This window comes from Cydia fagiglandana, chromosome Z (assembly GCF_963556715.1).
Source record: "Cydia fagiglandana chromosome Z, ilCydFagi1.1, whole genome shotgun sequence".
NCBI classification, from domain to species: Eukaryota; Metazoa; Arthropoda; class Insecta; order Lepidoptera; family Tortricidae; genus Cydia; species Cydia fagiglandana.
Window position 1 is genome coordinate 37,955,407 of NC_085959.1, and position 20,565 is coordinate 37,975,971.

General features: G+C 39.5%; 1 protein-coding gene across 1 annotated transcript in view; it reads right to left on the bottom strand.

Annotated features, from left to right (window-relative positions):
* Nucleotides 1-20,565, bottom strand: part of LOC134678646 (serine/arginine repetitive matrix protein 2) — a 176,201-nt gene that overhangs the window by 24,577 nt on the left and 131,059 nt on the right. Inside the window, exons 4-6 of the mRNA XM_063537292.1 lie at nucleotides 15,049-15,146; nucleotides 9,878-10,079; nucleotides 1,110-1,258 (exon numbers count right to left, since the gene is read on the bottom strand). Coding sequence (XP_063393362.1) covers nucleotides 1,110-1,258; nucleotides 9,878-10,079; nucleotides 15,049-15,146 — 449 coding nt within the window. The remainder of the gene's footprint in view (nucleotides 1-1,109; nucleotides 1,259-9,877; nucleotides 10,080-15,048; nucleotides 15,147-20,565) is intronic.

The window sequence follows — 20,565 nt, forward strand, 5'->3', positions numbered from 1 at the left end:
ACATGTGAATAAAATGCAACTTTGCTATTAGTTTTCGAAGTGCAAAGTAAGCCTTTCCGAGCTGGTGTGGTGAAAAGTAAATTACGTAGAAGTTAGCGTATACGTCAGTTTAGACAATGTCACTGACTCATGGCACTGGGAACTTTTGTTTGGCGTTGTAAAAACGAACTACAATTTTCCCTACCCGTCGATTGGAGCGTAAGTCGAGCGCAACATTTTATCGGATGGTTTAGAAATTCACTGGAAACTGGAAAATGAAGCTTGGATTTAAAACCGGGCATGTCCTGAGGGGAATCCGATGGAAAGCTGTGAGTAATTCAGGATTTGTCTGTGTTTTTCTGCGGACATTCTACCCGTTCCAGATTAAACTGGCAGGGGTAATTGTTTGTTCTACGGTTACACTGTTGTTTGAATGTTGTTTTTTGATTTTTAAGCGTGGTTGTAGGCAAATATAAATTTAATAAGGCATCATAAGAGTTGTAGCAATTAACAAGCTTCGTGTCCTATCTGTAATATATGTACTTAGAAATCTTTATACAGGCTTGTATTAGATAGTACTTCAGATTTTTGACATGGGTTACGCATCAGATTCTAGTTTGGGAGCAATTATTTCCGTAACACAACTTAGGTATTATTCTTCATTAAATTGTTATACACCGCACGACAGCCATAAAACTGCGGGTGCGGTTGCTAGTCCAAATGGCATCTCGTTGAACTCATACAGACCAAATGCAGTCATGAAAGCAATTTACTGTACTAGAGCTCCTTCTACTAATGGTTGACGACTGCTGATATCCGCCACCGCCGTATCGCGCATTAAAAGAAATGACAAAAGCACGCCATACGACAGTGACCAAACTGTAGTTGTATTTAGTCCAAACAGCATCCCGTTGAACTCATAAAGACCCAAAGTCCGTGAAAGCAGTGTTGCCTAGCTCTCGTGTGGGGTACGTTGGATGTTCAGTCGCTCCTGGCTCCTCCGGCCGAGGTACGGTTGTCGACCGCTAAACCACAAGCGCGAAAACAGTTGAAAGCAACGACGATTACGACGACGACAAAACTGTATTTGCTCATAAAGACCCAAAGTCCGTGAAAGCAGTGTTGCCTACCTCTCGTGTGGGGTACGTGGGGTGTTCAGTCGCTCCTGGCTCCTCCAGCCGAGGTATGGTTGCCGCGCGCTGAACGACGAGCGGGTAGACGGCGAGCACAGCGGGCTGGTGCCGCGGATGCTGCTGCGGGTTGACGAACACGGAGACGTCTGGGGAAGAAAAAGAATATATTAATATAAAAACTTTTATATTTTGAATTTAAACCTTGTTGCGTAGTAAATTGGGATGAATTTCTTTTGTTTCAGAAAGCAATGAAACATGATCTAATTCGTCAATAAGGTGGCTAGTTATTAAAGGGTGGCCAGTTATTGAAACCTTATACTAAAATGAATTCTGTTTATAAATATATAGGTGAATAAAATTCATCTTTAGTTTAGGGTGGCCATTATTAGCCGGTGGTCAGTAATTGACGGTTTACCCTTGTCGCAAAGTATTTGGGATGAAAATCGTTTGTTTCAGAAAGCAATGAAACATAACATAATTCGTCAATAGGGTGGCTAGTTATTAAAGGGTGGCCAGTTATTCAAAGCTTATACTAAAATGAATTCTGTTTGTAGGTGAATAAAATTCATCTTTAGTTTAGGGTGGCCATTATTAGCCGGTGGTCAGTAATTGACGGTTTACCCTATGCTACTTTATTTTGTTTATGTAAGGTTGTAATTAAATTGAAACATACTGAGTGTACATCGTGCAAATAGAATTAGGCATTGTATAAAATTATACGAGGCTATACGTGGGCCATACTGAAAGTTCCTGGATTCTGATATAATAATAATAATATGCGCTGTTGGCTTAAGCCCCACGTACGCCTCCCAAAGGTCCGTTACCCCATGGTCCCGAGATATGGAAAAGACATACAAGTAATAATAATAATATATTCTTCACATAATGAAAAAGAATACAGAAAAAGAACAGATATTACATTAGGTAACAATAGGCGGTCTTATCGCTCAAAAGCGATCTCTTCCAGACAACCTTTGGTTTGGTTTGGTTTGGTGATATACGTATATGAGACGACCACAGAACACCGCCTCTAGAAACCTAATATTGGCCATTTTGTTCCCGACGCAAATCACCAAACTGTGAGGTGCGGGAGGGGTGCTCACGGCGTTGCGATTGGTCGTTTCAAACATGGCGCGCTGATACGTGTAAGCGTAGGGATGGGACATGTTCATTACAGCTAGTGGGTATTGCTACTAGTGATACCGAAATTTATTGTGGTAAAATTGTTACCAATTTAGTATACTTAGAGTAAACTTACTTAATAATTATATTGAATAATTTAATATTTCATTAAGTAATTTAACAATGTACCTGAAAATTTTACTTAATATATTAGGGGGCATTTCTGTTTAAAGTACCCAGAACTTGAATTTTAAAGTTTAGAAATTTTATATTATTTCCACTCAGAATCGCAATCTCTTTCGATACGAGAAAAAAAGTGTCGCCAAAATATCATACATTTTTTTTGTCCCTTTTATTAAGGTCATAGAAGATTGTATTGAAAACATATTCAAATGGACCAATAACATATGCCTATTACAAATCAACTCTGAGTTCTCTCGCACTTCTTTGAAGTTCATCACCAGGTCCATCTCGTGACATGAGACCTAACTGCTCACCTAGAGGATTCTAAAAAACCCATACAACATATGTCTATCACAAACCAACACCGAGTTCCCTCGCACTTCTTTTAAGTTCATCATCAGGTCAATCTCGTGACATGAGACCTAATTGCTCACCTAGAGGATTCTAAAAAACCCATACAACATATGTCTATCACAAACCAACACCGAGTTCCCTCACACTTCTTTGAAGTTCATCATCAGGTCAATCTCGTGACATGAGACCTAACTGCTCACCTAGAGGATTCTAAAAAACCCATACAACATATGTCTATTACAAACCAACACCGAGTTCCCTCGCACTTCTTTGAAGTTCATCATCAGGTCAATCACGTGACGTGAGACCTAACTGCTCACCTAGAGGATTCTAAAAAACCCATACAACATATGTCTATTACAAACCAACACCGAGTTCCCTCGCACTTCTTTGAAGTTCATCATCAGGTCAATCTCGTGACGTGAGACCTAACTGCTCACCTAGAGGATTCTAAAAAACCCATACAACATATGTCTATTACAAACCAACACCGAGTTCCCTCGCACGTCTTTCATCATCAGGTCCATCTTATAACATGCGGCTCCGCTGGCCTAGAGGATTCTAAAAACATATAACCTACATATTATGTCTAAAATGGTACAATACGGCATGACGAAGCACGAAGTTTCCGCAACTGACGAAACCATCATCGTCACATCACTAGTCGAAAGGGAAAGGGATAGCACATTGCATTTTCAAGTTGACGAAAAGGGACGGACTACTGCGCCTCTGCTTAGTGACCAGTATAAAATGAACCCCGCGGACAAGAAACATTATTCAATGAAATAATGAATTTTACTTTCCAGTGGGATGTTATTCCATCTGTTTTGTAAGTAGAAGTCTTAGATGACTTGCCACACCATTTTATGCTGCAATATCCCATGATTTCCCAATGAATTCTATAGTTTACGATTTATTTTCTGAGACTCGTGCACACTGCTAACAGGTCGTAATCTTGGGCGCAACTGATCGGAGTGGCGCGCGAGCAATCTTATATTTGACCTATACACCATACGTGCGGTGACCGCGAGTCGTCCTATAAGCTCGGTCTATAGGGGTTGGTCTGTGGAGACGACTTATTTTTTTTTTAGTGGCCAGAAATTTTCAGTATGCCCTGAGTACATTTGAAAAGAAGTGACAGAACGTATAGAATAAACTAAGGTGTAAAATTAAACGCGGCTTATGAGTTTGCTTCTACATATACTCGTATTATTCTAAAAGTAGTAGTACCTACGTAGCGTATAAATGTCAATGAAAGATGAATGTATTTAGTTTTACGAGTACTACCGCCCAGCGATGGGTCAGTTCTTGGCGGATATTATTTCAATGTAAAAGGGACTCTGTTACAAGTACCGAGGGTTTATTTTAACTTTATCACATAATTTAAACGATTCACCATTTTGTTTGCTCACTGCCGGTAGCGTTTGTAACTTTAATTTATTTATAAATGCCAGTGTATTTTGAACTTTCATAATATTGAAATAAGGTAATAAAACTGTACAATGTAAACTAAAATTGTTTATAGTATATTTTGCCGCAATGTTTGCTAAAATTATGACGTCAAAACGTTTAAATTTATCGATTGATCAGTGAAACAGTAGTATATTGACTACAGTGGCTCGCTAAAAAGGCCGGGCACAGTGGCTCACTCAACCTAATTTCAACACGAGAGAGGCGATATTTGGGCGACTGAACTACTGTTCGAGCCGAGCCACTGTTTCCGCCTTGACCCTACTCACATTCTTTATCAAATACTGGCAGTATTTGCATATCTAGATCAGTGGCGGATTTGCACTGTTGGCCACAACTAAATAGCCGCCCCTTTCTCAGCACCCACCTACAGACTGCCGCCTTACTGCCGCCCCTAAAAATCCTGCCGCTCTAGGCCCGGGCCTAGGGCCGGGATCTAGACACATAAATAAGATCACTGTTTTATTAAAAAAAGGCTTTTAAAAACGTTTTAAAGCTGCAATTATTATTCTCTTCTAATAAACTATTAATTCAAATACTGTTCAGTTCGTATATATGTGACGTTCCACGGAAAAAGGTACCTTATGGCGGCCGGCGCTTACGTCGCATAGCGCTGCAATAATATTGGAGTGGCGTTAATAATAGAGTAAGCGCCAACCGCCATAAGGTACCTTTTTCCGTGGGACGTCACATATGATAAATGGCATGCGATGCACTTGATTCAGAGACCACACATTTCAGACTCTGCGTTGGGAAGCATTTACGAATACCCGTGGACACTGACCATAAATACTTTTATACTCCAACACTCTTATGTTTGTCGATTAAATGACTGCCAGTGAGATCGAGATCCTGACAGATTATTTTTTAAATTAATCCCATCCCACCCAAGAGACTCCAATAACTGTCATAGGTATCATCATTCTACGTGAGAGGTATAGTAATAAGGCTCCAATTGGCACCCTGTATTTTTTTATCATTGGAAAAAGGTAAGCATTTGACCACAATATCTCACCTGAGTGCCGATGCAGTCTAGGCACAGATTATATAATAGTTCTTACGAACAGATACTTTTCTCTCAAACAAAACGCAAATACCTACCGTTTTGATACCTACACAAAAATACAATGGAGTGACCTTCAACGCGCCGCTCCCCGCACCGCGCGCACCGGCACAACGCTAGGGTTGCTGACGCTTAGAAATGATAAATAAATACCTACTTAAACATCGGAGTGAAATAAAAGGAAAGCTAAATCTTAAATTATACCTAATATTCCGATTATGCGTGTTTGCGAAATAGTCATTTTAAAAGGTCATATGTCCCTGCAGTAACCGCAGTGTTTACGCCGTTTTATAAACCGCGCAGTAATCCCAGCAAGAATTATTTTAAAGCTTCGTTTAATTTAAAACCAGATAGAGATTAATGTTACACAATAAAGAAAAATAATATAAACCCCATGAATACAGGTAATTAATTATAAGTTAACCAGAGCAAAAATGAGTAGGCACTTTCCGGTGTAAAGTTAACTTACTGTCGTTAAACTAAACATTTACCAAAATAAATTAAAAATATGCTACCTATTTCAAATAGATAGATATCTAAAACTATACATTTGTCATACATAATAAACATTACATGTTTAATTAAAGAAATTCAATAGTAGGTAGGTACCTACTACGTAGCTTGTAACTATCGTAAAAAGTGACAGTGCGGCGCGCGGTGACATGCGTACGTGAGCGCGTGTGGCAACCAACTGGCTTGCTTTTCTACCGTGAACGGGAGCGGATTCGTAGGTATTAAACCGAGCTCGCGCGGAGAGTTCCATAGGCCTGGTCTAGGACGGAACATGCTCACCTAAAACATGTCTATTCACTATCTGGAGCCCTATAAAGGCATGCCTGTTCTAGTGATACTCGTAAGTGATCTGCGACCCGTAGCGGGTACAATCAAGACTAACGAGGGATGAAATGCAAAACTCGTAGATTAAATTATTTTGTACGCAACGGTTATGGAATATTTCATGACCGGCTATTTCGTTTCATACGTCATTATTATGCATTGTAATATTGCTGGCGCGTCGTTAAATAAAATAAAAATATCTGGCCCCGTAGACAACATGCCAATCGCTAACGCTCTAGCGAACGTAACTGTCACTGTCACACTAATATGAAAGAGTGATTGTCACCTTACCCAGTAAATAATATATGATATATTAGACAACGAAGGTTGCAAAAATATCGGACACAATCTTATTTGTAGAGCCTTAAGAGCGTCTCATATATTTTTGGGGTCTTCGTAGAGTAAAATATTATTACAGGTACATAGACAAACTCCAAACCAACTCCAAACGAAATAAAACGTATCGGGTTGACAGATGCTACGAAAACTCACGTGATTATATGATTCCTTACTGGCTAAAAGACGTTAAAATATGTCTAAATTAAACAAATATTTTGGATAGGATTCGAATCCGGGATCTCCTGCTCCCAGCTCCTATTCCTGTTTCGCCGGATTTACTTCCGGACGTCACAACCTGAGTGTATGAGAATCCGAGGAAACAAGAATCCGGCGAATCAGGAACTAATCCCTGCTTCGTATGCATATATAGCCGAATAGGCTTCCAGTGCCCTGTTTATCAAAAGCTTGTAACTTGTAATACGAGTGGAAGTCCCTTTTTGACAGCTTTTGTTAGAAAGGGATTTCCACTTGTATTACAAGTTACAAGCTTTTGATAAACAAAGCACAGGCCGTCAAAACTCAGTTTCCATATCACTTGACTGTGTAAAATTGAACTAAAGCCTCAAACTCTCACTACTTTTGCAAGATATGTGTTTGTCGCATAAAAGTGGACATTAATGAGCGTCGTTACTCGTTAGTTGGAGGGGCCATTAGGGCGAAAACGGGCGGCAAGAGTTGGCACGAGGGCTCACGACACCGCTCCGTGTCCGACACGAGCTCGGCGCGTGCACACCTGTGTGGCTAAGGGCCCCCCCACATCTAGCGTCTTTCGATATGGAAAATGACGTCGCTGCGCAGTTGCTTCGACGTTGCGTCGAGCAGCGGTCATAGAATTGTAGATGCCGACGCTCGAAAGACGCCAGGCCCCAATTTCACATCGGTGACAGGTGAGACGAATTGTAAAATCACTGTTTCTGACGTCACAGGCATCCATGGGCTACGATTACCACTTACCATCGGGCGGGCCGTATTCCTGTTTGCCACCATCATTGTATTACTTAAAAAAAAACTTTATTATATCGGAAAAAAATAGATATTTATCCTGTGAAGTTTCTGACAATTGTCAAAGATTTAGAAGAATTGTAGGTAATTCTTGACAGGTAATGAGTTATATGTCGGAATTTCGTGACAATTGTAGTGTTTCTTGTGACAATTGTCATAAACTTAGCAAGAGAAATATCTGTTTTTTCCGATATCATAAAGTTTTTTTTTATAATACAATGATGGTGGCAAACAGGAATACGGCCCGCCCGATGGTAAGCGGTAACCGTAGCCCATGGATGCCTGTGACGTCAGCAACAGTGATTTTACAATTCGTCGCACCTGTCACGTTGGTGAAACAGGGGCCTGATGTGGAGGGCCCTAAGTGTGTGGCTACTACCAGTTTGACACTGACATAAACGTCGCGTATATGTCAGTTTTGACACTATCAGTGACACTATCATGGTACGGGTACTGTACTGGAAAAAACATTCCAATTGTTTATGTGCAAAGGTAATTTTTTCGGCAAATACTAATTTTGACCCTCGAGCGTTGCGAGTGAGTTAATTCTTAATTATTATTTCTTGCCTAGCGGGGAACTAGATAAAAGGATCGAGGTGAAAATTAATTTTGTTTTTGTGTGGCACATTTCTTTTTCTTTCCAAGCACATACAATATGTATCTAATCAAAAAATCGAAAAAAAATCAAATTATTTTATTTCTTTTAACAATAGACATTGTGTTTGAAATTACACGTTAGTCTTAAAATAGAGACAATAAACACATCAGATTGTGTAAAATCTCAGTGATTTTGGAAAATATCCAGAGGAAAATGGAGACTAGATTTGTATGGAGAAGCGGTCGCCCACTATCCTCTTAATGTTGCACTGACAGTCTGGACACATAAGGGCTGATTTAGACGGCGCGCGAATTCGATTTTAGTTTCATTGCGGATTGTTGGTTACGGCCAATTAAACCGACCGATCAAAAACCGCAATGTAATAAAACTCGAATGCGAGTTCTCGCATCGTCTAAATGAGCCCTTATACAGTAAATACGTCATTCGAATACAAACTATGTAGGTATAAAATAAACAATACATAAATGCAAAACAAAAGCCGATTCAGAATTGGATTGTATTGTGGTTTCCATCAACGGAAATATGATTCGGATTTCAAAGGATTTACATGAAAGGGATTTATCACAAACATGTCACTAAATTTACTATATTTTTATGTCTATTGCTGTGGAAGAAATGCGTGAAATTCGGTTTCCGTCCCGTTTCAAACGGTGCCCCAAAGATAGGATAGGTTGTCAACATACTTGCACATCTTTTACGAAATATAATTGAAATTACAACCGTTTATGATATGCCTAGGAATTATGTGATCTGGCGGATAATACGGCGGTCAATAGTTCATTTTTTAGCAATAGAGAAAGATTACGCGATCTTGAAGTGTCTTTAATTGAAATACGCTTTTTAAAATTCAGTAACTATATTACTTATGAATGCAAAATAATGCAAATAATCGAATATGATTCATACTTGTTATATATTTGCCGTGACTTATTTTCCAAAAGTGTTTTTCAACATAAGCTTGTGTCTCCAAAATCTGTACAGAATTAACTAAGATGAACTCTGTTTATAATCTGTAAGATTGTTATTTGAGGCTGATTGCTAATACTCAATACTAACTGAAATAATAGATAAATAGACCTCTATTTTATTTAAAAAGCAATCATAATAATCTCAATCAGTATTGATGTCAGATAACGACGTTAATTACGCAATGAAATCAAATATTGTCAATTAAATAGATTTTCCAAATTGAAAGCGAATAAACCAATGTCTACTACAAATCGTTACTCTGAAATGGACATTGAAATATTAGGTACGAGTAACGTGGTTCATTAAATTGCGTTTTACGAGTGAAATGTTCGCGTAATCCGGCTTTGACAGATTATAGACGAAACTATTTTATTAAATGTTATTTTGGTAAAGGTAAAAGCTATGAATAACCTATACGAAACCTAGTAAGGGCAATAAATTGCGTGTTTGTCACAAATATTTCATAAATAATTAAAGATCAATGAATTGGTCTTTGAGGCCGCTCCAGTGGGCACATGAGTCACCTAAGTTAGGTGACTCATGTGCCCGCGCAGTGCGGGTACAGCTGCGGGGGCGGAGGGGCGGAGACCCCAAGACTGCCTAATGAAGAGGTCTTTGAGTTCGCTCCATCGGACTCCATCGGAACAAGGACTGGACTTACTTCGTTAGAGTTGAGTCTGCTAGTCGACCACCACAGCTGCGGGGGCGGAGGGGCGGAGGCCCCAAGACTGCCCAACGAAGTGGTCTTCGAGCTGAGGCCGTTCCAGCGGGCACATGAGTCTTCTAACCCAAGGAACCTAGACTTACTTGGTTAGAGTTGAGTCTGCTAGTCGACCACCTTCCGAAGCTGGTGGTGTGCGGGGACAGCTGCGGGGGCGGAGGGGCGGAGGCCCCAAGACTGCCCAACGAAGTGGTCTTCGAGCTGAGGCCGCTCCAGCGCGCGCTGGACGCGTCAGACAGCCGCTTGCGCAGCAGAAATCCCTCGCGGGGCGCCGGAGCGTTCTTGTACCTGGAAATTGTTACAAGTTAGGATTTTCGTCAAGGTGCTGGTAGGAGGGTCTTCTTCTAATGTACAGCAAGCTGCATAATTGCATAGCCACGTTATGAATAAAGAGACACACAGAACATTACAGTGGCCATCCACATTTACGGCCGGGTCACTGTGGAACGACCGTATTTGATGACTTTAAATGGTGTTGACAAAAACTAAAAATTTGAGTAGTATAGTCCTGAACAGATTTCCAAGATCCTTACTAAAAGCTTTAATTGGGTTGTTCCTTAAAAAGCGTGACGTGACCTATGCGTTTGCGTACGTCTCATTTCATTTTCACAAAAGTAAAAGGTATAAGGTAAAAGCTCAGTAACTAATAAAGGAAACTAGTAAAGAGGATATCGGAAATCTGCTCGAGGTAATATCGAGTTTTCATCTAGGATGAAAATCCCGTAGCCTTGATCTAGTTCAAGCCCCGCAGCGCAATATCTAAGGTTTATATTAATATCTAGTTTTGCTTGGATTGGATGTAATTTGATATTTATTACATTCTATAAATCTAGGTAAATGTAGCTACTGCGAAAGTATTATCTTGGTTGAGTTTAGAAAATACTTTGGTACGTTTAAGGATATAATTGTTTTTACATAGTTTTTCAGGGTTTCGTAGTCACCTACAAACCTTTGTAGATTCGCCATGTATGTCTGTCGGTCCGAGGCTTTGCTACGTGATCGTTAGTGCTAGAATGCTGCAATTCGGCATGGATACATAGTTAAATCATGCATTGCGACAGAACGGTAAAATAAAAACTATAAAAATATTTTTTTAGGGTACCTTGGGGCTATACCGTCGGGTGACAAGCAAGTCACTAACACCATTGAAATTATTGGACAATAAACCGTGTTACAAGTGTCGTAAAGTGCATTGTTACTTTCATTTTTTGATAGGACTTAGTGACATTTGCTTGTCACCCGACGATATTTAAATACAACTAGCACGATTAGAAGTTAACTGGTGTGTGGATTCAACTGTAGTGTTTAATATCACAACAATCTATCCGAAAATCGGGTCCTTCATCCCGGATACACATCTAAATCCATATCTATGCTAGCTTCTCACGACTAAATTGGTATTAAGTGGACTATCAGTGTAGTAATTGCATTGGCCAGCGGTGCAACCTCACCAATTGTCCTATATAACGGGGCGGCTGTGTCGAAGGCGTACGCGTTATACGTGGTCGCTTTGAGCGGGCCACTTTACATGAATGGGATAGATGTTTGCAGACATATATCTTGGTAGTGGGCCCGATTCGGATTTTGAAATAGACATCTATTAGACATCTTTTAGACATCACCAAGATACGATAACGATATGTTTAAGATCTAACCTGTCAAATTTGACATTTGCGTGATTCTGGAGATACTCTTGAACGATTTCCACAGGATATGACTTAGAGATCTAATTCACATCTAATAGATATCTTACTCTATCTAACGTAAAAGTGACATTGGTTGCACGAATTGCGCCGCAAAAGAGAACTAGTCGATATCTAGACTATAACGTATCTAGAATGGATCTAGTACGTGTCGTCTCTAGTGAATATCTTGAAGTTCGAATACGGCAGAGTAACGGTAACGGCCATCGGGGGACCTTAAGAGCATTTTCACTTTGTCCGATCCGATATAGGATGTCGGAAGGAAGTAAAATGTAAGATATATGTGTTTCTCTGTATTTATTTATGCATTTGATAAATCATTATTATAAAAAAACGATAAATAACGCAAAAAACCGGATTAAATGCCAATGGCACTCTCCTGCAGCTGTCAGCCTATGATGTTTATATTAATTATGGCACTTATATAAATTCTAACAGCATAGCAAGCGTAGCGGCAGCAAAAATTGCAAATCGCATTGCATATATCGTCAGAAGTCAACGAAAACGTCAAAGTTGATGCAAAAATGGTCTGACTAAAGAATATTGTATCTAACTGTATTTTACAGTACCCCTAGAGTAAATTTAATTCGATAGCGTAACATGACGTACATATTTGCGTTAAGTCTCGTTTTGTATGGGATTTTGAGTTTTCAAAACGTCCCGCTTGGCGCGGTGTTCAAAGTCCCATACAAAATACATCCGTCACGCTATCGAATAAAATTTATACTATTTATTTATTTCAGCTGTCAAATCTTACGTATAGAATAAATATTTTACAGTACATAACTAACACTAATTAACTTGTCTTGTTCCTTGGTGATTTGTCACCTTATTACCATCAGGGCCGATTTCCAATGTCAATTCAGTTGAACTCGTCAGTATGTAAACACCTCTATATCTAATGGAAGTGGCACCAATAATGAAACAGATATACCACAAATCCTGTAAAGTATAGCCGATCAAACAACTTTGTAGGTAACTAATAAGAGAAAAGCGCGAAATTAATTATTTTTCCTGCCATTATCCTACTTTATTATGTGGGGTCGGCAAACATGTTTCTCTTCCATTCTCCTCTATCTTTCGTCACCTCAGCACTCACTCTTTTCTTTCTCATATCCTCTTTCTCACAATTCAAATACAAATTTTCTATCTATGGTACAAGGGTTATCCCTGGCACCTAACAAATTTTAAATTTATCCTTTTCATTTGCCGCTCTTTTCTAACTAAAGCAGGCCACTGACGAGCCTTCCAAATGGATGCCGTTACAATGGATTCATCCAAATGGACGGCATCCTAAATATTAAACATTGTACGTTTTTGACATTCACGGACCGATTTTGGATTGCAGCCACGCTATTTGGACTGTTGGAAGGCTCGTCAGTGGCCACCTTAACGGAAACGGCTTGACAGAGTTTAATTATCTAACTTTTTTCTAATTTTGCAAACCTTTTTTCGACCACTTCCTGTCCTGATATCCGATTAGGCTGAAATTTTGCATTCATGTGTAAATAGGATGACAATGCAATATTATGATGACATGGAGTTGATCTGATGATGGAGACAGGAGGTGGCACTAGGAACTCTGTGATAAACCAACGCAACCTAATTGTGTTTGGAGTTTTCAGAATTGTCTCGATCTCTTGTGGAAAGAAAAGTATCTCTCTCATGTGGAAAGAAAAGTACAGTCAGCGATAAAAGCTAGTACCAAAAAGGAAATTATTGCAGAAACCTATTTGTGTAATGTCTCATAATTAGTGCCATTACAATGGCGTTGCAATAATGCGACCGCACTGTTATGTGATACTCGACGCATCCTTGTGCGGTGGGCTCGGTGGCGGTCGTAATTCGATTAGACACCGGTGCCTGGGTGCCTGACACGTTTATGTATATTCCTAACTATTGCGGCGTCTTTGGGCCTAAGTTGTATAACCGTGTTCCAACCGATATTAAAAACTCCACTAGTGAGGCAATTTTTACTAAAAAATTAAAGAGCTTGCTCAGTGAACTTGCATGTTATAATGTCAATGAATTTATACTATGATAATGTTCCGAATGTTAGTTAATTAATATATACCTATGTACCTAATCCAATATGTAAATTATGTACCTGCCTAAATGTATGACGTGTAATAACATTGTATCTGTTTTACCAATAAATAAAAAAAAAATAAAAAAAAATGTGTCTTTAGATATTTAAATAAAAGGAAACAAATAATTTGTACATTTTCGGGTAGTTATAACATTTATTGGTTAACCAACCAGATACAAAACCGATTGGATCTTTTACTGAACAACTACTATGTACCTACATATATACGTAAGTATATCATCACTAACGACTCTGTCCACCATTTCAAATAACGGTATGTTATACTGCTAGTCAAATCTTCAAAATTGACCTCTATATACCTACAACTTCGACGCAACTGAAGGAAGTTAAATTAGAGACGGGATATGCAAATCGCAGGATACCTAGGAACGCTAGGAAGTGCGACCGGACAGCCTAGATCCAGGCTAAAGTGTTAACGGATAACATCTGCATAGTCCGGGATGTGTGAATAAGGACGTAGTTTAGCAAAGGATCCATCCTTAAAACTGTCATTGGAATATACAAGGTGACATAGAGGGAGAGTGTGGAATATTTGTTAGAGACTGAGCTGAAAGGATAGTCTTATCTAAGCGATCTACAATCGAGTTATTATAATCGTAAGCCAGGCCGCCTAGCCAAGGCTACAATCGCTATCGCTTCGACAACGAAAAGCATTATGTATCTCTATCACTCTTCCACATTAGTGTGACAGTGACAGTTGCGTTTCGATCGCTACGGAGCGTTAGCGATAGGTTAGTTTTTGATTTTTTGATTTTTTTGAAGAGTGCTCACTCCATACATCAGTTTTGGTAGGTACCAAAAATATTAGTATTTTCATAGTCGACATCTAGTATCGAGTAGATGTACTAATAATTCCGCTACTCGATGCTAGATGTCGACTATGAAAATACTAATATTTTTGGTACCAAAACTGATGTATGGAGTGAGCAATCTTGTCTTACTATATTTCTTTATGGCCTGGTTTTAAAAGCACTTAAAACAGAATCATCAAAATGAAATATTTTTATATCAGTGACAATGTGCATGTACAATTGTACAATTCGCAGAGGCATTATGATTACGACAGGAGTTACAAACCAGTGAGGAGTTTTGACGAGATATTTAATGGAGGGGCCGAAATTATTTTCCAATCAATAGTTATTTACGATACAAGTGCGAAAAATAGGAAATTCGCAACGAGATGCGAATTGCCGCGCGATTGGTGAAAAGGTTGGGAACCCCTGCATCATACAGAACATTCAGCGGCAGAAAAGAAATCTGATTATTATGTGTTTAATTTTAATAAAATTTTGATATAGTTAGACCTTAAAAAGTCTGCAGCGATTTTGATAGCCCAGACTGCTATTTAGACTGCTGCAGACTTTTATTGGTGCGACTATATCGGTGGCAGTGGCAGAAGCCACTGGACAACAGTGCGTCAAAGATATATGTTATATGTACTCACCATTCTGGCACATTGAGTTTCTGCAACGACCTCTGAACCCGCAGTTCGTGCTCCGACAGAACGCGGTCCGAATTCTTCTGCAATTCGTTCTCTGGGGGCTGTAACAAGGACAGAATATGTTACATTATGTTGCCTCTCTGTCGGTATACATATATCTGTTTAACCTTTTATTTATTAATATAGTGGGATTATTATCTGTACTTAATTTCAATTCAGCATAACATACAGTCAGCTGTAATTTCTTAAACGAAAAACCGCACTCATTCTATTAGGGCCGAAACTGCCGAAAGAACTCGTGATTTTGGGTAGGATAGCATAAAATTTTTAAATTAACAAAATAAGAATATCCACAACTTAAAATTAAATGACCCAATAATATATAGCACGCCCTTGAAGCCCTATAAATCTGATTGTGACAGATATATTTTTATTGGGTCTACTGGATATTATTGCAGGTGGCTGTACTTAGATATACAGGGTATTTTTTTCATGGTACACATTATGAGTATTTGTTATCCGATTAATAAATATTAACGAAAACCTCAAATCATAATCAGCCTTAGATTAAGGGCTGTAATTAACCTCTTTACCTTTGTTAGTTTTTTATTACCTATTAGACATTTTAGGGTGGCCTGTATTATTACATGACTTTTTCTCATATTTTTTAGTGTTATCAAAATTAATTAACAAAAAAGTTTTAACCGACACAAAGGTGATATCAAAATACATTTAATTGTCGAGTGAAATGCATTAAATCGCCGGAGGCTGCCAGATTCACGTCCTATTGACATGTTGCGAAATATTTTTTTTTATTGTTTTCACTATTTTCATTCTGTGGCTTCAGGGAACACAAACATTTTCTGAGCGGAATATTCCCATTTTAATGCCGATCGCATCGCCGATCCCAGAACTGAAGGCGTTATTCACTTTTTTTTTTATGTATGACACCTATTTCGGTTTATGATATGGATGAATATTTTTACCAGTTAGTATTGTATAGGTACTTTACGCCCTTACAGGGTTCAAGCGGAATTTTAATGATTAAATTTAAGAACGTTATACTAACATACAACAAAAACAAAAATATTTCTGAAATCTATGTTGGTCATCAAATACCTATATATGTCCGATTATTTTAATAGGTAGAAGCAAAGCTAAAACTACATACGTGTATGCATATGCATATGTATATGTACCTATTGGTTGAATCCATCCCGTCTCCTCTCATCTACGGCTCAGTGGAGAGGCAGCCTAAGAGTATCCGAATATTGTTTTTGTGTCAACTGAAGTTAGGAAACGGTTACTGAAAGTATATGAAAACTGCTGGATAGACATAATATTGACGAGGGTGTATCTACGAAGGTTAACGAAGTGATTTACGTCAAAATACGTATCTGTCAACAACGCTGTAAAGAACAAGAACTGTGTCTATAATGATCATTAGTACTGGAGCTTTTGTATTTTGGAATTCTTTGGATTGACCTTCGCATTGACCTTGTTATCTTTCGCACCCTGTATGTTGTTATGGCGGGTCAGGACTTCTACTTTTAAAACTTTTATGTATGGGGCGATTGGAGCGATTGTTTTTTTGATTGTATGTATGGATATAATATATGTGTTAAGTAGGTTTCTGGATCTCTGGAAGCTAATTTATATACATAAACTTGCCAAATATGAAAAAATACTTTAAAATGAAATTGCCCGCATTTGCTCTGGATTAGCCCCAAAGCCATAAAACGATATCATTTTAGGAACTAGAACTCTCTAAGTATAAAATACTATCGTCAATAAAGCTTTTAGATAAAACATTCTAAACATTGAAATACGCAGTATAAATAATATAAAGTAAGAAATTGTCCTAGCTGAAGCGACATGTACCACGAGCACAGAATAAGTAATCCACGAGTGCCTTAGCAGTGTCAAACTGACATATTCGCTAACGTCTGCGTAACTTTCCATCTCGCTGGCACTAATATGAGAGTACGAGCGAGATGCATATAATAGTTATTTACGATACAATAGCGAAAAAGAGGAAATTCGAAACGTGTAGCGATAAATTAAAACACGACCGAAGGGAGTGTTTTAAATGGACACGAGTTGCGAATTACGTATTCGCACGTGTATCGTACAACGTTTTACAGTCATATGGCCCTTTAAACTTTTGACATACGCACGAAAAGTGCTTTTTAACGTTTTACAGTACATATGGCCCTTTAAACTTTTGACATGCACACGAAAAGTAATATTTTATGCATTAGTGCGAGAAAATAGGACCATGTATACACGGTGTAACATGAGGAAACCGAATAATTTTAACCACGCATTTCTGAGGTCAAAATAAGTAAAAAATGTAATAAGAGTTTAGGTCAATTTCGCAAAAAAAAAATTTTTTTTTTTGTTTTCTTTTTTCAATTTTTTGAATGTATTTGTACATAAAAAATAAATGTTATTGGCAAGCTTGTCACTTAAAATTGATTTTTACATTTTTTTTTCGTAGAACCTACTTTTTGCAAAGTGTTACTTGTCACTTTTTGACATCTATCAATAAAGATATTTAGACTATGTCCCATAGCAGCAACATCACCATCAAAAAGGCCTTTTACACTATGTAACAATAAGAACTTGTTTTTTTTAAATTAATAATATCTCTGAAACTAGGCGAATATCAAAAAAGTTTATAGGACATTTTTGTCTCTAAATATGATCAGGAATACGCTGTTAAATTTATTCGGTTTACTCATGTTACACCGTGTATGTAGTGTTACGTGTCATTTAAGTTTCGTGTCAAAGTTTCACATGGCCGCCTCAGTCAGGACAATGAGGGTAAAGGAAATTGCAATGAAAAATAATCGTCAAAGGAAAGCAGTGCTTTATTAAGAGATAGGTAGCAGTATTAGGGTAGTCCTAGACGAGCGAAGAACGTTGTACAGTCACCTGCAGTAATATGTTACACAACGAAGGCCGCAAAAATATCTGACACGATCTTAAGTATTTGTAGAGCCGTGATCGTGTGTCTTAATTTTGCGGCCTTTGAAGAGTAATATATTATAGCAGGTGACTTTACAGTCGCCATTAATCATATCGGACCGGGCAAAATGCTCATAAATATCTGAACATGCATTTTAACGAACAATAGTCTTTGTTCAGATATTTGCGAACAGCTTGGCCGCTCAGATATATCTGATGGCGACTGAACGCGACGTTTGCGTGACGTGACGGAAGTACCTATCAAAATGCGGGCCATAACCTATAAAGCTCGGCCTTCAATTTTTAAACCAGATATATATTCATTTGAAAAGTACTTGAACGAGTAAAAAAGGCAATTTTATAATGTAACCGTTTAAGTTTTCAAGTCATAAATAATCGGTTCACGTTGCATTTGTCGTGTTAAGTGTATTTTTCGTCACACTTACAATTAGTTAGTTACAAAGGCTGTTACTCGTATTATATGTACATAAGACTACAGGGATCGATTGTAATTAACATTTATATTGGCTTCAAGTGTAATGAAAAACATCGTACGAGTATGTAATACGGGCGGTATTAATTAAATTGGAAACACAATTTCACGTTTAGTATCATTCACAGTACCTATTATTGCCTTAATTACATACACATTGCATTCTGTCGCTCACCTAGGACAAATTCTAAGCCAAATTTACCGATTCATCAATTGCCGCTAATCTGTAAACCGACTTATTAAACGACCTCTCCACACAAGCACTCTCTTCTTCACTCAAATCTTTCATCGGCGAAGAATCAGGCATTCCCTCATCAATGTTCAGCGTCTGGTGTATTTTATGGATCACGAATTTCGTATAACCTAACTCTTCGTCTTCTTCCAAAGATACGTCGAATGGTTTACTCTCGGCGTGATGCGAGTAGCTTAGCAATTCTTCCATGGAATACAAAGAGTCTTTGCTCCGGCGTAAAGACGAGCTGACTCCACACGCGCTCACGAGCTCGGACCACGACAGGCGACTACAATCGCCTTCAGATTGATTCGTCTGATAAGATTCTTGTTTAACGGTCTCATTGTACGATCCGGACCTATTCATAAGCTGCGACACCCCGTATATAGTTTCATACCACGACTCGCAGTTCTCGAACTCCGTTATAAATGAGTTCGTGTTGAAACTGACTCGGCGCTTCGGCCTTTTGAGAGTAGAGGTCGGCGCGCGGTTCTCGTCTCTATGCCTGACGTCGTTTTCAAAATCGGCGTATTCCGGTATTTCTATGTCTGTGAAGTTGTCTAACGTCGAGATGGAGTTGTAGATTGTGTTCCTGGTGGTTATTTCTTCTTGTAAGGAAGGCGGCGGCGCGCTTTGGAGTAATCGATCCAGAAAATTGCGGACACGGTCCTCGTGCTTAACACTGCGATCTAGAGAGTAGGTCGAGGGCTTGCGAAGTATCAGCGAGGCAGACCGCCTCAGATTGTATCTCCTATCCGATCTGGAACTAGTGTTCAACTGATCCAAGCTTTTCCGGCGAGCGCTCAACTTTTTGATGCATATCTTCGATTTCCACTCATAATGTTTACTTTGAAATCCACTTATCGACAAGGAGTTCTCCTCGTCGGACTCACTCCGCGGTATATCCGGGTATTTCGCGTAGTAATAGTCCCTGGACAGCGGTTTCGCGAAAAGGTGTTCGGGTTTGACCTCCTCGAATGGCTCCATCTCCTCGGTGACCCAGAGCGAGTCCAGGCAGTACCAGAAGCCATTTCTCTGCAGCACCTCTTCGGTGGTCAGTAGCACTATCGACACCATCTCGGCGAGCCTCGCGCTCCGCGTCCGAGTCTGCGACTCGACTGTTCTCAAAACTGTCATTAGATGCTTGTTTACTAGTAAATTTACAAGCGATTCCCGGAACGCACATTAGTTAATGTCACTATTGCGGTAATCGTTTTGTTTAATAAACAAGTGACCGGTCGCAAGTAGCTTTTTAAAAGGGATATTGGATTTACGGTTCGTCGGGTCGGAAACTCGCGGGAGTTGAAGGGAAGTTAGAAAGGGTTCGGGGCCTCTTGGTTGGTTCACTCACCCTTGCCTCAGAGGAAGCGAGGAGCGCGCACGGCCCGAGCAGCCCTACGCTCTCCCAGCAAGTCATGTCACTGGCGTTACACAACACGATCCGCGACTATCGCATAGCGATGCACTCGGCCGTTACGTAAGTCCTCATGACACAACAAAAAAGCGTCTACACATAAACCTAAGACGGACAGGAAAGAGCAAGCGAGAATTTGGAAGCGAAAGCGTTCGCCAATCAAATCAGCATTTGCTTATTGAACGACAAATCTAATTACGAGACTGAATCGCAGGAGGCGGGGGGCTTCGGTGCTTAGGGTGGCTCTGCGGGCCACGGGCTGGGCCGGGGCCTCCGGGTCCGGCATGCGGTGGACACACTTACGCTGCCACTGCGGCAACACGCATCGTGGGGCATGGAGCCTGGGACTGGCGGCCGCGACGGTGTTCCGCGGTTGACTGAGGTGCGGCGTGTGTCCTTGGGTGCCTTCTG